This window comes from Pundamilia nyererei, unplaced genomic scaffold, assembly GCF_000239375.1.
Source record: "Pundamilia nyererei isolate P.nyererei 1_Seehausen unplaced genomic scaffold, PunNye1.0 scaffold00116, whole genome shotgun sequence".
Classification (NCBI taxonomy): domain Eukaryota; kingdom Metazoa; phylum Chordata; class Actinopteri; order Cichliformes; family Cichlidae; genus Pundamilia; species Pundamilia nyererei.
In genome coordinates this window covers 1,358,899-1,380,357 of record NW_005187517.1, presented here as the reverse complement: position 1 = coordinate 1,380,357, position 21,459 = coordinate 1,358,899, and the positions used below count along the sequence as shown (strand labels likewise).

The 21,459-nt window shown below is 40.7% G+C and overlaps 1 protein-coding gene across 3 annotated transcripts in view; it reads left to right on the top strand.

The window, feature by feature from the left end:
• Positions 1-21,459, top strand: part of plxnb1a (plexin b1a) — a 79,097-nt gene that overhangs the window by 38,238 nt on the left and 19,400 nt on the right. Inside the window, exons 2-18 of one of the 3 annotated variants that reach the window (XM_005742043.2) lie at positions 1,624-1,692; positions 2,348-3,212; positions 3,530-3,769; positions 5,014-5,196; positions 8,776-8,904; positions 10,875-10,975; positions 11,108-11,240; positions 11,413-11,569; positions 11,910-12,018; positions 12,525-12,633; positions 12,999-13,694; positions 15,032-15,130; positions 15,309-15,431; positions 15,788-15,881; positions 16,018-16,187; positions 18,375-18,526; positions 18,611-18,716. In XM_005742043.2, the coding sequence (XP_005742100.1) occupies positions 1,685-1,692; positions 2,348-3,212; positions 3,530-3,769; positions 5,014-5,196; positions 8,776-8,904; positions 10,875-10,975; positions 11,108-11,240; positions 11,413-11,569; positions 11,910-12,018; positions 12,525-12,633; positions 12,999-13,694; positions 15,032-15,130; positions 15,309-15,431; positions 15,788-15,881; positions 16,018-16,187; positions 18,375-18,526; positions 18,611-18,716 (3,474 nt within the window). In that variant the 5' untranslated portion in view covers positions 1,624-1,684. Of the gene's footprint in view, positions 1-1,623; positions 1,730-2,347; positions 3,213-3,529; positions 3,770-5,013; positions 5,197-8,775; positions 8,905-10,874; positions 10,976-11,107; positions 11,241-11,412; positions 11,570-11,909; positions 12,019-12,524; positions 12,634-12,998; positions 13,695-15,031; positions 15,131-15,308; positions 15,432-15,787; positions 15,882-16,017; positions 16,188-18,374; positions 18,527-18,610; positions 18,717-21,459 lie in introns of all 3 variants that reach the window. The other 2 variants (XM_013913135.1, XM_013913136.1) reach the window with 2 other exon arrangements.

Below are 21,459 nucleotides of genomic sequence, written 5' to 3'. Positions count from 1 at the left end.
AAAAAAAAACATTACACTTCACCATTAAATTAAAAAAGGAAATGCGCTTCCATTTGTAACATGGTCTCACGAAGCCAAAACATACATGAACACTTTTGATGGAAGTGTTTTGAATGCATCACGTCAGTGTTTATGTAAGCATATGATAGCAATGCGTGTTGTTTCAGTGGACGCGATCATAGTTTCAAGTGCGGTATTTCATTTTGCAAGATGTGTGTGAGGTTATGACAACACAGATGATTTGGGAAAATGATCCACAGTTTCTTGTAGTTTCTGTTTCAGATGTTTGAGAAAATCCGTCACATGCATGAACACCAAACAGTGACACTGGTCATACTGGACAGTTCTATTTGAGAACCATTCATTCAGTAGCCAAAAACTGTTGGACTCCTGACGTCGCCCATTGGTCACATTGCCTTTTACTTTTAGGATTGCTGCTTACCTGATTGAAAACAACATGGATGTGAGGGCTGTAGGCAGTGTGAATCAATAAAACATGAGAATTTGTTTGTTTTATATGCATATTTCATGAAGACTATTCCTCCCATGTCTGTACGATTTTGAGCCCTGTTTAATAGAGTGTACTCGTTGGCTTCTCACACACAGTGTATAGTATTAGTGTATAGTGCATCATAAACCGGACGCAAATCCTTTGACAGTGGGCGTGGAGGTTATTCCTTATAATACTTCTTATTCTGCTCATGAATAAGTAAAGAGGAGGCCTTGAGACACACTCACTCACTTACCACACACACGCACCTGCTCCTGGATGGCCCCTGGTTATGCAGAGATGCGCACAGATCCACACCCATTCCCAGAGATTCCCCTCCCCTCCCACCTCCCTTGTCTTTGTCCTGATTGCAGCCCCAGGGGGTAGACAGTTAGGTGAGATGGCACTGCATGTCTAATCTCTTAGAAATCTATTTGCACTTCAAGGTAATGCTGCACAAAATTGCATTTTTTTTAATATCATACTCGTATTTTTCAGAGTCTGTCATTATGCTGTGTGTTTGGCCAGAAGTAATACTTGCCAGTGCTCAGTTTCAGTATTCTTCATATCCCTGGTTTAGGGCTTATACTTGTGTATTAGAATCTATACATTTTTAGTGTTTAAATTTTTTTTTTGTTACGAGGCTTCAAATTATTGATGTTTTGTTAAGACTAGATGTGTTTATAGTGGCTATCATGAACATAAACTCTCCCTTTAGGATAAAAAAAAAAGGTGGAAAGAGGCACTATTGTACAGAGGAGTTGTTTAATTCTATATGACCCTTTCCAGGGTCAGTGAAAGGTCTGGGGAACCTGTTCAATAATTGAAGGAGTTTTATCTGTAATGTGAAAGCTCTCAGTGTCCATACACCACTTTCCTCAGAGGTGTTGAGTGATGGCTGTGGAAATGGGAAATGATAGGAGTTGTTTTGAATGTTTCCAATGGTAAGGGATACTGTGGCTGCTGGCGTTTCGATTCCATTAAATGCACTCTGCACAGCGACAGAGTTAAACGCTATGCAAGTAATCTTACACGCTGGTGCTATGACATTTTCAAGAGGGGGAATAAGAGTCACCTTAAATCTTGCTTCTGTATGTCATGAATTTGCCATTCTTTTCCTGCTTTGTGTGCAGATTGGATATCCCATGTGTTGCTGCTGTTCAGACAGATGAAAGGATGGGGATATAATTCTGGATGATAAGGTGAAGAATTTCTTCAGCTGAACAGAGAACATAAATGGTGAGATCCCATTTTTCTGAACAAAGCACCATTTTAAAAAGGCTAAAACCAAAAATGTGCTGTCAGATGTTAATAACCTGTCTGCACCCAGTGGACCCAAATCAATTTGTTCATACAAATTTCAGTTGGGCAGATATCACTCAAAGATAAATAAATAGTTCATTTGCTGTTCTAGCTTTATATAAATGTATACAGGTAATGGTATAAATAGGGGGAATGACACATAATAATACAGAGCCCATTTCTGTTAGTGTGGCAAAGAGGAATATCCTGTTTCAGACATAATACCTGCTAGTGGGTCCGTTTGGTGTTGGCTTTGGTCATGTTCGGCAACTGTCATAAGAAAGGTACAGGATATTACTTGAAGGCATTTAGTTAAACTGTGTGCATGCTTGGAATAATCAGCATTAGTTAGAAAAAAGAGCATTTTCTTGCTAGCTTAAATTCTTAAGAGGTTTTCAACACGTAATATTTCTGATGTTAAACCTAAGCTCTATAAAACTCTTAAGTTGCACTTTCCTTAGCTATATGGAAGCAGCTTTTAGCCTTATTAAATGCTGATGTTCAATCTTAAATATCCGCTAGTGCAAGCCTTTAACCCTTTTTTCCCATCCTCAGAGTGTTTGCCATGCTACATGGGAACTCCACCCTGGTCTTACTGTTCATCCTCACCATTTTTGCCACTGTCTATGGTCATTCCTACCCCCGTTTTTCCCGTAATGACACTGAGTTCCAGCACCTGGTGCTCCACCCCGACCCCTCTGCGGGGACTGTGTACGTGGGGGCCAGGGACCACCTTTTCCAACTGGATGGCTTAGATGGACTGCGGTTGGAGCAAGAAGAGAGCACTGGACCTGTAATCGACAGCAAAGAATGCCTGCCCCCAGTCACTGACACAAATTGTCCCCAAGCCAGAAGAACCAGTAATCACAACAAATTACTGCTGGTGGATCCTAAAGCATTGGAGTTGATCACATGTGGCAGCGTGCACCAGGGCACCTGCCAGAAACGTAGCCTGAGGTCAGTCAGAGAGGTTTTGTTCTCTACCGAGAGGCCTGTGGATACCCAGTATGTTGCAGCCAATGATCCATCAGTGTCAACAGTTGGTTTGGTAGTGCGGCCAAGTGGCGGAGAGAGAACTGTGATGTATGTTGGTCGGGGCTATACCGCCAGCCACCCACCCATCTCCACACGCCACCTTTCATTAAAACCCATCTTTTCCTATGAAGAGACAGCTAAACTAGCTGTGGCTGGGCGTCTTTCGGAGTATGATCATCATTTTGTGACAGCGTTCACACGGGGCACGTACGTGTACTTCTTATTTTACCGCCGTGACATCAAGTCACCATCAAGGGACTACCGGACATATGTCGCCAGAGTGTGCATGGAAGACACTTCCTACTATTCGTATGTGGAAATTCCTCTTGTCTGCCTATCACAGTCCCATTCACCTAGGAGTTACAATCTGCTCCAGGCAGCCCAGGTATTGAGTCAAAACATTATGAACACTTGTGCCTGATATCTTGTTGGTTCTTCACATTGCATCACAACCATTTTATTTTAACCATTTTATTTATTAGTGATAGAATTGCCACCCCAATATTTTTGGTGGCCCCCATTTATTTCCCTTAAATAACTAGAATCAACATTTAAAATTGTGCTTTGTATTTCCTTCAGTTAACTTTGTCTAATATTAAAATTATTTTGATGATCTGAAACATGTAAGTGTGACAAGTATGCTGAAGAATAAGTGTTCATCAGGGTTACGCTGACCCTTTTTCTGTGCCTTTGTTGGAACAGGTGGGACACGGGCCGGGTCTGCAGGGTGAGGATCTGCTAGGAGTCTTTTCCACCAGCACCAGCCCCACAAACGACAATCCCTCACATGAGTCAGCTCTATGCATTTTCTCTCTACACGAGCTGGACAGATACATCAACTCAACCCGTGACCTCTGCTACACCAAAGATGGGCGGGGGGAGGGAACAGGAGAGGCCTACATAGAATATGAGGTCAAGTCCAGCTGTGCCAACCTGCCCGTGGTAAGAATACAGGAGTAAATGTTTTGGGGATTAAGCGCTGACCTGCTTTTGATGTCGATCTTTCCCGTGAAAACAAATATTTTTTTTGAGCCTTTGCATGCTCATGTGAACCTTTCAGATTGCTGAGAGAGAACATCCTTAATGCTTTGTGCTAGTTATAGCAGGAAAGCCTCACAGTAGATACATTAAAACTCTCTATCATAAGGACTTATTCCCTGATGTCGACCCATACCTCAGCTATATCGACTAATTTGATGTAAGTGTTCAGCGGAAGCCAAAACAGATACAACCATGTAACGAAGAATGACAGGACTGGTAAGATTAAGTGTAGTAACAAGAAGAAGTAGTGACTACATATAATGGATGGATGAAAGTGAAGTAATGAGGTCCTTGTTAAAAAAAACCCTAAGGTCTCTAAAGCCCCAGGAGTAGCTCTGCCCAGCTGCAGCCATTCAGAGACCCTCTCCACTGCCCTGCAAACTGCTCAGGTCCTGCCAGCCCACAGAAGCATTTAATGGGATCGTTAGGGATCAATAAACCAAACTACCCCTGAATCATATGTGAAACTGCTTAATGAGCTCTGACAAGGAAGGACGAGTCTTCTTTTGAAAGCCACGGGCAGAAGAAAATAGAGAGGGAGAGAGGGGAAGAAACAGAGACGTGAAGAGAAAGCCTGTGGAATATAGTGCAAAAGAGGAGGAAATGAAAGTAAGGAAATAGATGAATGGGGAAGATAAAGTTGTATTAAATCATGAAGTTCCCCTCCTAGCAATGATGAAACGTTATCATTATTTTCTTAATAAACAAACTGAGCAAACTAAAAAAAGATCTCTCATTCTACCCACTCCTCCTCGTCCTCCTCCTCCTCCTCCAGGGCCAATTATCTAGAAGCAGAGCTTGGAGACTTAGTGGAAAAGCGGAATTTGGAGTGGTTGCTTTGCAAAGCCAAAGGAAAGGAGAGACCATGTCTCTGAATAAGTCTGCTTTAATCTATGGTGCAATCCTCTTACGATGTATTAAGAGGATTCAGAGGCTCTGAGGCAACAGTGGGAATATAAACTTATTTGCTCTAAAGCTTTAGATGTTTGGCATGACTTAAAACAACAAGGGAAAAATAATAGCTGTATTTGAAATGTGATATAAAAATTTAAATGTAGCTTGAAATTGTAGCAATAAAAGTCTCTGTTGTGTTTATTTGAAGATGAACCAGCAAGACAAACTCTCTATCCCGTCACATGTTTTAGAATACCCTGAAGGCATATCCCTGCGGCTCCGACCACACCCCAAGTCCAATGGCAAACAGGGAACCGCTGAAAGCTAAACCTGCATGGCACACCTCATCTGCCCGTCTCACCGCCGTGGCAGTCAGTGTCAGGGATGGACATAGCATCGCATTCCTGGGAGACTCCAAAGGGACCCTTCACAAGGTAGCTCAGACTTTTAGTTTTTGTTTCTGTGTGACCTTGGAGAGCCTCCCCTGGTGCGCAGAGTGGGAGGCAGGGAGAAACCCCTGACTCATGGAAATATTTCTACCAGTTTCTTATTAACCCGGTGGTCTAATTTTTCATTCATCGCGCTCACATAAGTGTCAGGGATTAACTGGATCTGTGTCCACGCAGGCCTGCCTTTGTGCTCTAACTTGTCTATGATTCACATCTCAGCAAAACACACCTTACACCACATAAAACACCCTGAAACACACAAATCCAATTTCAAAGATATTTAATCCAAGTCCACGCCAGTTCCAATATACTTCTACATCACTGTGTGACTCCGGCCTGGAAGATTCCTATCATTCCAGCATTCACAGTGTTCCAACAAACACAGGCTAGCATACCTTTGTGATCCCACGCTTAACGGGTTTGCTTTTTCTTCTGCACACTGCAACATGTTGGAGACAGGGTCTTATTTTGGGGGGGTTTTTGTTGGAAAGTTTCGCCCAGAGTAGATTTCTAACATCACTTAGACTTTTTATCAAAGTCTAAGTGATGTTCTCAGCTCTTCTGTACAAAACAAAACAAAACAAGAAAAGAGAATGCTTCTACCTTCTGAACAACATCTGCATAGATGTGATAGTTACATGAAGGGATCAAGATAAGAGGATTGTAGACACAACCTGTTTTGCTCTGTTTGTGTGTGTGTGTTCTTGTGTCAACTAGAGAGAGTGAGACACAGAGCCAGACTTAGTACTTTTAGGTAGCAGATCAAAGCTGCACTCAACGTAGTCATCTGAAAAAAGCTATTGTAACAGGATTAGCGTATCACAGCAGGACAAATTCCACAGCATCCAGATATGGGACTCCATTTGAGCGCGTGTTTGTGTTTCAGAGGAAATAGGTTGACAACTGGTGACCCACTTTAAATGTAATACTGCAGTAATATGTTGATGGTCTGTAATTGGTGTAACTGACTTGATTTTTGTGGTTGTAGTCAGCAGGCTTTACCTGCGTTGCTTTGTTGGAATTAAAAGACCATTTCTGCATTTGCCTAACTGCGCATATTTGTTTTCACACCAAGGTTTCAATAAAACAATCGATACTGCTCTTACATTGGTACATTAACTGTGGAGCTAGAGCTGGAGGTTGTTTGGCTTACGCGAGCATTATGGATGGAAGCATAAAATGGAAAACATAACAACGACCATCTTACTGCTTCCTTGTTTAACTGGTACAAAAACCACACTGAACATGTAGGAACTCGAGTGCAGGAAGTACAGTACTTTTCATCCACGCAGGTTGTAATTATATTTATTCTGTTTATAAAATTTGCAACTTTGCAAATCTAATCTACGCTGTGCTATCGTGTTCTTTTTAGAGAGAAGAGGCTTTCTCGCGGCAATTCTTCCAAATAAGCCATATTTGTTCAGTTTTTTAATTATGCTGTTAAGAACTTCAACATTTACCTGTATAGTCTGAGATGAAGCTCTCTGGCACCTTGCAGTTTGCCTGAGCAATGAACAATCTGGCCTTTGTCTGTAAAGGACCTTATGACCCTTCCCACATTGATGGGAGCAACAATTGCTTCTCTAAGATCATCGTCAATGTCTTTTCTCCTTAGCAGTTTGTTACCCACACACATAAATTCTTCAGACAGGAAAACTGCTGAAACCTCTGCTTTTATTGAGATGCTCACACTTGCTAATGATTCATTAATGTGCATTTGATTAGGAGCACCTGCCTGCTACTTACTCTCTTATTTCCTACAGAAGGAGTAAAGTTGTGCTTAGGTTGTCAAACAACACTTTTTAAAAATAATAATACGTGTTGTTGTCCAAACAGATTGTCTAAGGAGCGTGTAAAAAAGGTCAATGGACTTGTATCAATTTCTTAAATAGATTTCACCTCTCACCTAAGGCTTCTTCGGGGTTTTTCATTTAATTTTAAGACTAGATTATTTGTTATTAAGTTATAGGTGTGTGAAGAGTGGGTACATTTTTTTTCATGACTGTAGATTCAGAATTCTTTAAATTCTGCTGACAGTTGGTGCTTAATTTGGCTTATAGTCTCTCCTTTCAGACAATTTATAAGGATTGTGTTGCTGAATGAGTAAATAACAGTCTCAGGGTATAAAAACTTGTCGCAGAATTAGGAAAGGACTCACTGTACAAACATCTTATGAAGACGATGGGCTAGTGGATGTATAATTCTGAATGAATAATGACATTTTTAAGAAACAGTGTCTGTGATTTCTTTGCTGGCTTGGTTTTTAGAGCCACAAGTGAACATATTTTTGAGGGCTGACTACAGCTGTCTACTGCAATAGACAGACACAGACACCTATTAATTGGTGCTAAAAGACTAGAATTTCACTAAAGTGGAGCCAAAGCATCTTGGAAAGGTTGCATCACACAGAGGGCCGTGATATTTGTCAGATAATTCCATTAATAACGATCCACCACAAACACGGTCAAAAGGTCCAGTTCAGTGAACGAAATAGCTGAGATAAGTGAGTCCCATCAGACAGGTGTTGGCTACATAGCCCTAATTTTAAGTATTAACAAATGGGTGAGTGATTACGAAAAAACATCTCCCTTATTGGTGTCAGAAGGGGGAAAATTAGGTATAGACACTTTAAAGATGGATGTTGGATATTTTAACATGGAGCTCTTTGGAGATTGACTTGCTTTCAGAGACAGCCTTCAGTGCGCATTAGATGCTGCTCTGGGCAATTAAGTATTGGCTTTGTTTTTCAGGCCTGATGATTGCCACTTAATACCTTAAAGAAGCATTAGCGTGGTGGAGATACAAGTCACCTGGACGTCTTGATGGTTAACTTCCTTGTTTTGAATGAGCAAGTGGAAGAGCAGTGGTGTTCCTGAATTGGTTTATGTCAGAAGTTTCAAAATAAAAGTCAAAACGGGATGGTGTTGGTCGCTATCCTGGAAGTGGGTTTTTTTAATCCCAGCAATAGTAAAATGACAAATAATGGTGGAATATTGATTTACTGTTAAGGAGCAGTAGGCTAGAGTCAGGTTGTTGCTCATAGCTAGCTGTTTCCAGGAGATGGCCTGCCATTTTCAGCTTAAAAAAAGTTTCTATGATGGACACATCTCTTTAATGTTCCAAAGTCACAGAGCATTACAAAGCAGCTTCCCATGCCATTATGTGTTGAGTGCATCCTCTTAATGGGATAACTGATTCTCCATTCTGTCCACAGTGATCTCATTAACATGAAGTAACATGAGAGTTTGAATGCCTGGGAATTGCTTAAGCCAGAGGTGTCTTCCTGTACTTCATATTAGATTTGACTGTGTGATAATCACATTCATGCCCACTTCTACTGCGCTCCTTTGCAAGTCTGATTTGATTTGTGTTTGAGTTGTACGCTGAAGAAGGTATTCGTTTGTCTTTTATTTTTTTGCCTGTCTCAGTTTAGTCCTGCAGTGAGGGGAATAGATCACGCTCATCCTTTCTGTCCTGGAAATTCAAATTGAGTTGGACTGATATTTGCTACGTCATGTATACCACGAATTCTATGTCTTGTGCTTTTCTGCTATAAACGTCCAGGTTTATCTTGGCCGAGATGGCACTGTGGAGGTATACGACAACACAACGATCCACCCCTACTCTCCCATTAACAGTGACCTTTTGTTGGATCAGAATGGAGGACATATCTACATCATGACCAAAACCACGGTAAGTTTACAATGAATTATAAACACTTTAGGATAGTTTTAGGTTTCCCATATTTTAAGTCCAAATATTCAACAGCTGCAGGGTTTGTTTTTTTTTTTTGACTGAGTATCCCCATTCAACCACTCAACCAGATGTCTCCATACACAAGACTGAACATGGATTGTAATCCATCGTCAACACTATTTATTGTTTGTCAGAGTTTTTCAGGCTTTGCGTCTTCCTCAAGCTGTTTCTCTCTCACTAATAAAAGAGGATAACAGAATATAAGCCAAAGAGTAAAAGAAAACACTGAGGCCAGCTGGCTGTTGAGGTCAAAGGTCACTAACCCCACTGTGAGTTGTACAACAGTCTGCAGGAGGTGTAAAGTCGCTTTTAACAATGGTATTGATCAGAGAAAGTGGCCTCCATTGTGTTGGCACACTCCCTACAGAGTGTGTGTGGGTAGCTATAGATGCTGATAAATGGACTTGGGGAAACTGCAAGTCTATACACAAAACTGATTGTGTCAGTCCGACACCACGGAGCACCTGAATGTAGCGCAGCAGAAGTTACATTTAGCATACACATGTGAGGCAGTTCCAGTTTCCTCATATACATCGCATTTGTCAAGAGACTGCTGGTATATTTGCATGCGAAAAGTGAAGTTCAGTTTATGGTAGTTAGAAAAAAAATTATGTGGTTAACCAATGCCAACAATAAAAGGGATAAAAGACAATATGTAAATAGGAGAGCTCCTACTTCCTAAAGTTTCTTTTTCATAGTAATGTGTGACAAAGATAGCATTAGCATTCCTAAATCCAAGCTTCTTTTCCTGCATTAAGTTAAAAAAGTACATAAATAAAAACACACAGTACAGCATCAGCCTTGCGTCAATAAATAGTATTACTTTTTGTTACCTATCTTTAGTGCTTGAATTTCTAGTTAGATTAAGTTTAGCTGTATTATTGTAGGGTCATTAACTTACAATATAAAGTGCTTTGAAGCAGCTGTTGTTGTGATTTGTTGCTATATAAATAAAACTGAAAGTGGATTGAACTCAATTAAATGTCCAGTAGATGTTTGTAGGCGAGCAGCCAGTGTAAATATTTGTTAGCTAGTCAGCCGAGCTAGCTACTGACTCATATTGGTCTGGCTTGAAGAAACAGGACACACAAAGGGCCATAACACTGTTATTATAGTTACTGAGACAAACATAGTTAAATGTGAAGCTAAGATTAGAGCGCTAGAGATTAAATATCTCGCTTCGTACGTGTCGGTAAGTATGGCAGATTTATTTTGTAATGAGCAACTTAGCCATCTTTAGTAGTCTGATGTGAATAAAAAGGAAATATAAACACAATAAAACTGTCATTACAAGTTGAAACAAATATTCAATTCAATTCAATTCAATTTTATTTATATAGCGCCAAATCACAACATAAGTCGCCTCAAGGCGCTTCATAGATACAGAGAAAAAAAACCCAACAATCATATGACATTCAAACTAGCTAGCTAAAGATTACATGTATAGCTAACTAAATATTTAAGAATTGTTTTTATGTCATTTTGCCATAATTTGTCTTTATTTCCATTTTCACTAAAGCAAAGCAATTATCACATTAAAAACCAAAGACAACCTCTTCAGTATTTGCCACAGTAATGCAATAAACCAATTATCAAGTCCAAGTTATTACATTGTGGTTGCCAGTTTGATGAGTTCCCAGGGACTCTGATGCAAGTTAAAGTCTTTGTAAAGCCATATGCCTATAAAAAGCATTCACATTTTACCACAAGATTATTGACTTACTCATGATTATCCATTTTCAAATATAAACAATTTTTGCTTTATTTGAAGCTGAAGATTTTATATATAAAAAAAGATTGGTTCACTTTAAAGACTTCATAGGATTCATAGGACATTAGTGCCATTGTTATCTACTTTAATCACTTCACTAGTTTAGCCTTATTTCTTCTTTCTTTCTGCATTTCAGGTAGAGAAACGTCCAGTGGCAGAATGTGGGGATCACTTAGACTGTCAGTCCTGTCTGTCTGCCAGAGACCCCTATTGTGGCTGGTGTGTCCTGGAGGGACGGTAAGAAATGTATTATTATTATTATCATATAAATTTTCCTTTAAGATATAGGGAGATGTAAATGCATCTTTACTGTGGCCATGATTCTCTTTTCTGATCTTATTCGATTTTCTTACATGTAACATTATTCAGCTGTGGTCAGCGGTGGGAGTGCCAGCGAGGATCTGAGCAGGGTCACTGGTTGTGGAGTTTCAACCAGACACAGCAGTGTCTCAGTATCCAGCACCTCAGCCTCTACAATATCAGCCGTGGAGAGGAAACTGATGTAATACAGGGGGAAAGGGGCAGCAGATCGAAGCACAAGATTACGTTGTTGTTTCCAGTTCTTGAATTAAACCCTCAGTGGGTAGAGTTAAAAAGTAACCATTTACTTTAATGAAATGCCCTCTTTGTCTCTTTTCCTCCTTTCTTTCTTCATACTGTCCTTTCCTATGTAGATTACAGTGTCAGTAGAAGGCCTACCCAGTCTAAAACAAGGCGAGGCCTATTCTTGCTTCTTCCAGTATACAGAAACACCGGCCTTGCTCACTACTGCTGGTGTGATATGTTCCACCCCTGATGCCAGCAGTCTGCCCCCCATTAGCCATGGAGATGGTGGGTGTTGCATCCACTCATGTAACTCATGTAAATAGTGGCTGGAGTGTTTTTGGACTGATTCACAACTTGCATGTATTTGTTTCTAAGTGGCAATGTGAAAGCTACTTCCTTCTAAAGTGCAAACAATAGCTAGTGTCAGATGACAAAGATACATGACATATATTCAGGTTTTACTTACTATTCTCTTTGTAAAAGCAAAGTTGAGGCTGCCCTCAAATAGTGTCCTCCAGTCGCTCACTGAGAATTTCAAAGAATTTGTATGTAGTTACTCCGTGCACATTTTTGATTTGTTGATCAGTCAACTTGAAGCTAACGTGTCCTGGCTTACTTGTTGCAGAGTTTGTAATGGTTACCTTATCGCTGCGCTTCATAAATGTCACGGTAGCAGAGACAGAATTCACCTTCTACAACTGCAGCTTGGTGCAGCAGCTGTCTGGACGCAGGCCGTGAGTACCTCTCTAACCAAGACACATGCGTACACACACTCACATTATTAAATCTAATTTGGCGAAATGCATTAGATGCTAGTAAGGTGTTTCCAGCTTGTTTGCACATTAGGTGTCTGAGTCTCAATTGTTAGCACTTTGGCTTAATTAACCCTGTTGTGGATACGGACATGGACAACTGGACACACTATGGCTAAGTAGCTATTCCTGGTATACTTCTTTGAAGTCCACCACCTGGGCCACTTGTTTAGTTGGTGCATTGTAACAGAAATTTTTCAGTGAAGTCTGCACGGTCACAGAAATAGCCCTAACCCGATATTTCCATAGGATTTGCTTGTAAAAATTCATAATAATCTTTAAATGTTTCAGTTACAATGATTATTTTCTTTGTTTGTATAGTAAGTGTAATGTAGCGTTGGGTTGTGTGAAAGAGTCTGATTGTTGTCGTAACAGCCCTTTCAGAGATTGCGATCATGTTTTTTTAACATTGCTGTGTTCTCTCCCAGATGCCAAGGGTGTATCAGCAGTCGTTGGGGGTGTAACTGGTGTATCCACCAGCATGTCTGCACACATAAACATGTCTGCACCGAAGGAGTGACTATCTACAACCAAAATGTGAGTCTGCACGACACAGAGAGGGCTTTTAACTGTGCTGTGCATATAGATTCTATAAGGGGAAACGGATAGCCTAAGAGTGTTGTTTGTTTTATGAGCATTTATCATACTGCTTTTCGCACCACACATACCAATTTTTGCATGCATTTTCTGTTGTTTGTTGTAGTTCTGTTTATTTTTTTGTTTACTGTCCCTGTTCTATTTTTTGTTTTACCATGAATGTTTTTATGTTACTCATAAGTTACTCCTTAATGTTTTTTTGCGTTCACCTTCTGTTTTATCCTAATTTGTCTTCCCCATGCTTCTTTTCCCTTCTCCTCCCCCTCCCCCCTTTGCTTATTCACTTGTGTTTCCTCATCGTCAAGTTCAAACCTCCAACCCCCACCACACCAACACCCAGCAGAAAACTGACCCCTCCACCTCCTACTGTCCCGACTGCTACAACAACAACTACTGCAACAACACAGCCACCACCCACAAAGACATCTGCTCCCACCACTACAGCTGTCCCCACCACTACAATCAAAGTAATGCCACCAACAACCCCCAATGCTGAATCCATCACACCTATTGGCCTCCCTACAACTTCTCCCTCTGTCAGGACCTCTACGGAGCACACTGAGGTCACCACCATTGGCTTCTTCGATGTGGGAAGAACAACAAAGGGTACTGATGAACCTACCAGAGGTTTTTCAAAGGATCAGCTCACTGATAGCTTAAATATCACACAAAGACACACAGTCACTCCATTACCCAGCAGCACTAGTCACCAAACAGACTCTCATTCTTTTGAACCATCTGGTGGATCTTCCTCTGAAATGAGCATGAGCGCTTCCAGCAAAGTAACCCTTTTATCAGACCCAAGAGATTCCAAAACTCAAGAGAATGACTCACCACTGTGGCTGAACAGGTCGACGAACCCAGAGAGTGAGGTGGTCTCAACAAGTTCATCTGTCATTCCGACATTTGTATTGACACAATCACCTGAAACAGATATTGACCTCAGCTTTGATTCTGGAGAGAACTCCCAATCTGATTCTACAATTGACTCTTATTTTCTGGTGAGTGCCAAAGCCAGAAAAAGAACTACTGTCACAAGTCACCAAGAGGAACCACTTAAATCCCCTAAATATACATTTAGGGGAATAGGCTTATTTGTCTCCTGTTGACGGGTGAAAAAAAATCAGTGCCATGCACTGTGAAGCTACACGTATCTGGCAGTTTGCTTAGCTGAACAGACAGCTTAAGTTGCTCGTACTCACTGATTTCTGTCTATTAAAGCCTCAATATTAGCATTTTTACTACCAAAAGGAGATTTTGAAGAAAGAGCTGTCAGCCAACTGTACCTAGCTTGGTTAGAAAGGTGTGTGTGTGTGTGTGTGTGTGTGTGTGTGTGTGTGTGTGTGTGTGTGTGTGTGTGTGTATAAATAAATACAAAAAACAAAAAACTCAAATTGCATCTACCAAAAATACCCTTTAATAAGGCTAGGTAAGCAAATAGTTCTTATATAGTGCTTTTCTACTCCATCTTGAGTACGCAACTTGTGCATTCACCCATTCGCACAAGCACTTTTTTCTAAGTTCTTCCTAACAGACTAGGATCGAACTACCAACCTTCCAGTTAGTAGGTGACCTGCTCTACCGCCTGAGCTACAGCCACCCCAAGTTTAGGTTTAAAGCTTTACTCTAGGTGGTTTGCAAAAGGTGCCAAACCAGCAATGACTGACATTACTGGAATTTCTTTTGAGGTTCAGTGGATTGTCTATCATCATATCATAGCTGTTAACATGTTGAGCACTAGCATGATATTACAGTGCTACAAGCTAAGCGTCCGTCCCTGTGCTTTACTCATACATCTTATGCTACATTGTGGGACATGTCTTTGTGTTGGTTATCGTCTTTATGTTTCTCTTAGTTTTATATTTTGTTTGCATTTTTTCTAGGACAGCAACGTTTTTTATGGGATTTACTTTTCTTTGACAGCTTGTATTTCAAAGATGAACAGAAGAATTCTTATACATAATATACATCTATAGTAAGGGCACCATCTTATTTTTTAAATGGACAGTTTAGTGGGGTTGTTCTTAGTTTGGTGGATGGAAGTAGAATGTGGCTTGTCCCAAACTACCTTTTACCCATTGCCTATATCAAATTTGTCCAAATCAGAGTAAAAAATATGAACTTTTAAAAAATAAACAAACAAACAAAAATGTCCAGAGCTGGAGGATTAATTAGGATTTTATTAACCCTGAAGATTTTAGTTCTTATAGATGTTCAGTGAAAGAAAAAGAAATGAGCAGGTGCCTGCGTAACATTAAACGTTGAGGGCAGGATGCATGTGCAGGTCTATAAATGGCTGTATTGTCTGTATGTGTAAATGATTTTGCCGTATCCTCAGGAATGCCCATGTGTGGAGAAAGTTCAGGATTCTCCTCTTCTCCCTGTCAATGTTGAGCGGAAGATCACTCTGGTGGGACAATACCTAAACCTGTTTCAGGTTTGTCTCATCCTTAAATCTCAACATATATTCTCTGTTACATATTTTAAAATTGAGATTTGTTTCACTTTGTCAGTCAAAAACACTTTTAGAAACTCTTTTGTGTTGATACCAGGATATATAAGTTAATAATGTGTTTATTTTGGAATGTATTTGTGGGTCCACTCTGTACATTCAGGATGAAGATTTAAACTACGAGTGTGTACTGGACATTGAGAATAAGTCAGTGGTAGTGGATGCCTCAGTGCAGCCGGATACTGCAAAGCCATCAGTCTTCTTTATCACCTGCCAACCGCATCAGGTCAGATTACTGCAAGTCTGAAAGACTGATAACTACTCTGATTGTCTGTCTCAGTGTAACTCAGTAAACGTCCTGTGTGTGTTTGTACACCAGTTTCAATAAAAAGCTGCCTTTAAATGATGATTTATAAATACTTATTTATTAATGATAACCTGTTTAGCACAGCCAACATTACAACTAGTCCTATGTTACACCAATAAACGAGGGACATGTGCTGAACGAAGCCTGTTTTTGCATCAGTGAGCTTCATTAGCTCTCAACCAGATAACTGGACGTACGCTATAACAGCTGTACACATGGTTTGCATCACACGACCTTGTACACATTATTCTTTTTGACTGCTCGTCTTGTTTCAGTATGTGTACTCGGTCTCGCTGGAGGAGTACCCAACCACAATCAATGTGAGGAGAAAAAACAACTTCCTCATTGACAGCGCTGAGGATCTGTATGGTGGGTTTGCATAGCTGTGCATAGTTGCACTATAGACAACTGTTGTTTAGAGTACAATAGTTTTGTGTATAGTGCATTCATTTCATATTTACTACTATAGTGCTCTCTGTTTACTTTATACCCTCTCTTGCTTCAGTGACTCTGTTCAATTGTTCGGTGGGGCGGTCAGACTGCAGCCGGTGTCGCACAGCTGACCCCAAGTATGGCTGCGTTTGGTGTGGTGGGGCCAGCAGTTCTCACTGTGTGTACCAAGACTCCTGCACCGATGAGATCAAGCACACCTGCCCAGCACCAGTCATCCACTTTGTAAGATATTTCTACCTTCTTTCCAACACTTTACTCACTTTCATTAAGTAGGGCTGAAAGGAAAACCAAAAAGTTTTTCGTCACACATGGGGCATTGTTAACTCTCATTTAACATAAAACTAACATAACTGACAATGTAAATTCATTGTTTTCTACTTATCTGAAGCTGGATTGTGATGGCAACAGGCTAACCAGGCTTCCAGCCACACTTTCCAGTTCTTCCTGGGGGATCTTAGAATGAACTGTTCTATGGACACAGTTCTAGAGTTGGATGTCTCGAGACCACTTTTACGTGGTCTTGATCTTGTCTTGGTCTCGACGGACTTTGGTCTTGGTCTTGTCTTTGTCTCGCTGTCTTGGTCTTGCTTTCTCAGATCGACATAGTGTTCGGAGATTTGGAGTCAACCATCGGCGGAGCGCGGGGGGGTGGCTTACTGGGCTTAAGCCTGGGTCATTTTTTCAGAAGCCCGGAGTCTTTTGGAGTGTAATTTGTTTCATAGTTAGATGCCTTATTGACAACTGTATAAAACAAAAACTACACACAATATTCAAAACAAATAGTGCACAGTCATAAATTCCCCCTAATTTTGGTATGATCTGAGCTCAGGCACTAGGTGACTGAGCACAGCACTTGCGCATGCATGTGAGCGAGGGGGGAGAAGCTGCTGCCTGCGAGTTTGCTGCAGACAGAGGAGAGCTTAAATTTGACCAGGTACCAAAGCAAATCATTCGTACTTTACAAATAATGTAAATATGACTGTGTATCACAAAAGAGTAACCACTGAATAAGCACTTAACAGCTTAGAAAAAGTGATTGGATGAATGAATTAGTTATATAAAGAGCTTTGAGTGCTCGGGTAGAGTAGAAAAGCGCTGTAGAAGAACCAGACCATTGGCATGCAAACCAGATGCTGAAACCACCCAAACTGGCTGCTTTCGATATGGAGGAGCAATGGCTCTACTCCAACTCCTCACCCTACCTCTGAGGCTTAGCCCATTTGATCTCATTTTATCTGCTTGTATTCATGACCGCACTCTTTCAGTCATTACCTATATTTCATCACCATGAAATATGACTTATATATGAACCTCCACCTGATGTGGAAGGTGCATGATCTATGTTATATTTTCAAGCATGCCTGATTAAGCCCTATGGACACAGGCCTGATCAGCAGACACTTGCCTTCAAGTTCCCCTTCCCAAGCTGGGTTCCAGGAAAGGTTCCCATTTTCTTGCTTCCGGGCAAGAAGCTGCAAATCTTCCTCTTCATTTGTGTTTTCCGAATCGCTCGTTTTGCCAGTGGGAGACCATAAGAGTGGCTAATGCCCCAGAAACAATGGCTCCCAGGATCACACGGAAATGCAGACCTCTCCACTACTGAAAAATTGTGATTTGCTGAGGGGGAATAATAACATGTGTCTCATATGTTTTGATTTTTTATCATACAATCAAAGTTGAAATCAGATTTAAGGTGAGCACACAGATAATGTCCACCTTCAGCAGATGCCTAGAGAAACAAATTTACTGTGTCATAATCTTATCATTTTATGCCATTAAAGGCAAATATCTACGTTCCTCACAGTATGTTGAGAGGTGCTTGCTCACAACACCTGTGCATTAAAGCGGACTCCAAACCCTCATCATTTCATTTCTTCCATTTACATTCAAAATAATATACAAGATAACAACTGACGTTAAAACCCCCCACATATATCCAACAGTCTGATGAGCCCCAGTTTTATTGTTGTTGTTATGTTGCTCATGCGAATATGTGCATGCTCACCTTCTGCTGTTCACACAGTTCATGCTGGCATACTGGTAAAGTTTAGAGCGTGTTTCCTCTATCTTTGCCCTGCCACCCCCAGCAACAATTCTTGCTTCAGGAAATAACAAAAGACTACAAGGAGATTAAAAAAAAAGAAGAAGTTTTAATTCATTACAATGTCACTCTGTTTTGCTTTATGGTGACATTAGTTCTTTTTCTATGCTCAGGGATTCACTGTGAGCTAATCAGATGTAGAAGTAAATGATAGTAACTCCAGCTGAGGAACCAGTACATATGGGTCAATCATACCATGAGTACATCCTTATGTCCCCGCTGGTCCCTCATTTCTATCCTCCTAACTTGGCCACTGAGACATATCAGTTTTGTTCATGCACAATATTCAGTTTGCTCTTGTGTTACAGCTGGACCCAGTATCCGGTCCCGTCGAGGGAGGGACAGTGGTGACCATTTCAGGCTCCAACCTTGGTCAGAGAGCCGAAGACATCCAGGGCTCAGTCACAGTGGCAGGTGTTCCTTGCAATGTGATCCACAGCAGATATGAAGTCTCCTCAAGGCAAGTCAGGGGCACACCTGTGTGTACACCGTTCTTTTATGTACCATACTCCCTTTGTGACAGTTCTGTGACTCTGTTGTGTAGGATAGTATGTGAAACTACAAGCAGTGGAGGGGAGAAGAGTGAGCAGGCCTCAGTCAAAGTGATGGGAGGAGGAGTCGGGCTGTCAGCTCAGTGTTTCCATTTCCAGGTAAATTAAGCAGCCATCAGTGTGTTTACATTAAACTGTAAAATGAAGTATGTGTGTGTACAAATCTGTTTTTCCTGTCTTCCTTCTTTCATCCCAACCGGACGCGGCAGATTTCTTCCTTTTGAAAGGGAGTTTTTCCTTCCCGCTGTGCTTGCTCATAGGGGGTCATATTATAGTTGTTTTTTTTCTCTGTATGTATTATTGTAGGTTCTACCTTACAACGTAAAGCACCTTGAGGCGACTGTTGGTGTGATTAGGTGCTGTATAAATAACATTTACCGTAAATCCCGGACTACAGAGCGCACCTGATTAAAAGCCGCATGCTCTAATTTTAGAAAGAAAATCAATTTTGTACTTGAACAGGCCGCACCGGATTTTAAGCCGTATGCGTTTCAATTGTAATATAAGATATTTACACAGAGGTATTACACGTGAGGATTTTTAACGTTTAATTGAATCCGTAAGGTAACATAAACATGGTAACATAAATGTTAAGGTAACATACAAAAACACATACTGCAAATGCTTTTTTTTCTTCGAACAGCGCCTGTTACACGGCTACCTTTAAGTATACGTACGTATCAGTAACACAAAAATTACGTTGCTTATGTTTTTTTTACGGAACAGTGCACAAACAACATTACAACGTCTCTTAACAACCAGTAAAAATATATACCGTATATATACTACTTAGAAATTTTATTGGTCTACTGTTACCAGGCAAAATGTTTTTGGCCGCAAGAAAAAAAATATGCATTAGCCGCACATCAGTATAAGCCGCAGTGTTCACAGCGTGGGAAAAAAGTAGCGGCATATGACCCGGAAACTACGGTAATTGAATTGTTTAGTCCAAAATCCAGCATTTGCAAAAGAGGGACGAAAGGAGAACAAAGCAAAACAAAATATAATAATACATTAGGTTGTGTTTATGCACACATGTTCAAGAAACAGCAATGCTAAAGAGAGATTTTAGGAGAAATGCCTTGCAAGATATGTGTCGAGAATGACAAAGGATGAGGTCCACAATTAAGAGGCTGAGGTTGGCTCAGTCAGCAGCCTGTTTGTTCTGTATTTAATGAATTGAACATTTTTTCTCTTATCATTTATCTTGATTTGTGTCCATTTCGGTTATTTAGACTTACTCGTACAGTGTTGAGTCAACCCCAAACTGTTCAGAAAGAAGCCTGTTCACTCTTCAGAGAGCTCCAAATTCATATTACCCAGCTACCACGAATGGGTCAAAAAGAAAGAAATAATGCACTAAAAATGTAAATAAAATGAAACATTTCAAAAGTTTAAACTTCAAATGGGAACATAACAAAGTAACAAACGTAACAAAGGACCTAAAGATTCAAAGTAAAAGGAGTTGTTTCCTGAGAACCACTGTTGGGTTTATAGTGGCTCAAGCACTGTATCAGTCAGCAGGTACACCTTCCTGACATATTGTACTTATGTGTCTGTGTAACCGGTTTCTGCTTCATACCGCTGCAACAGTTCAGCCCAAACAGACTCCTTGACTCTGCGTTGTGTTGTGTTTTTAAGAAGACAAGGAGTCTCTGATCGATCGTTGCCACTTTATTTCCTGAATGGAAACAACGGTGTATTATCAGTGCACAGGCTCGCCATACACCACTCCGCACAGCACACTCTCGTATGGCTACGGCAGACTGGCAGCGATTACTGCAGCCATATTACAATTTCTAATATACAATAAAATAACAGCAACAACAAGTGATGTACCTGAATGGAAACAACGGTGTATTATCAGTGCACTGGCTCGCCACACACCACTCCGCACAGCACACTACGGCAGAACATCTCATTAGCATTCCGCTTTAGCATATAGTTTCACACATTAATAAACAAATGAAAAGTACATAAAACTGGTGTTGGACATGTGTCCACTAAGCACTTATTACACTCGGTGCCCATCAGCTAATCAAACATGTTTTATGTGTCTGTACTACTTAGCTATATCGTGTGTGGAACAATACAACTCACCTCTCGTATGGCTACGGCAAACTGGCAGCGATTACTGCAGCCAGCCTCACCTAACCAGCCACACCGAGAGAGGGGGGGGGGGCGCGCTGTTTCCCCATTACACTGACATTTGTGGCAAGTGGAATAATACCACATAAACACTGTTACATCTACATATTCTCATGATGTCAATGTATATGAACAACAGTGTGAAGCCCTTATAGATAGCTCAGGCAGGCACTTCCAGCTGCACTTCCTCACACACTTGTAGTCTGTTTCTATCTATCTACAGATTTTCTCTCTGACATGCCTGCAGTACCTGCTCTTTCAACCCTTTCATCACCTTCAGCATCCACCTCAGCCTCAGTGGAAGGGGGAATATTTATGCATCGCTCATTAATGTCTTTCTTTTGCATGGTCCTCTGATTGGCTCAGAAGCTAGACACCTAAATTCTGTTCTTTTCTATTTTAACATCTTGAGATCAAAAATCTTTTTCCTGTGCGTGTCCTAGGCCAACATAAGCACCATTAATCTGTCAGTTAAATGTGAGCTTTCTGGCTGAACTGTTATAATCAAAATGAAGTTTACAGCAGTAACAGTTCTATTCATAGCAGTAGAGCTGTAACTACATACAGGGAGTGCAGAATTATTAGGCAAATAAGTATTTTGTCCACATCATCCTCTTCATGCATGTTGTCTTACTCCAAGCTGTATAGGCTCGAAAGCCTACTACCAATTAAGCATATTAGGTGATGTGCATCT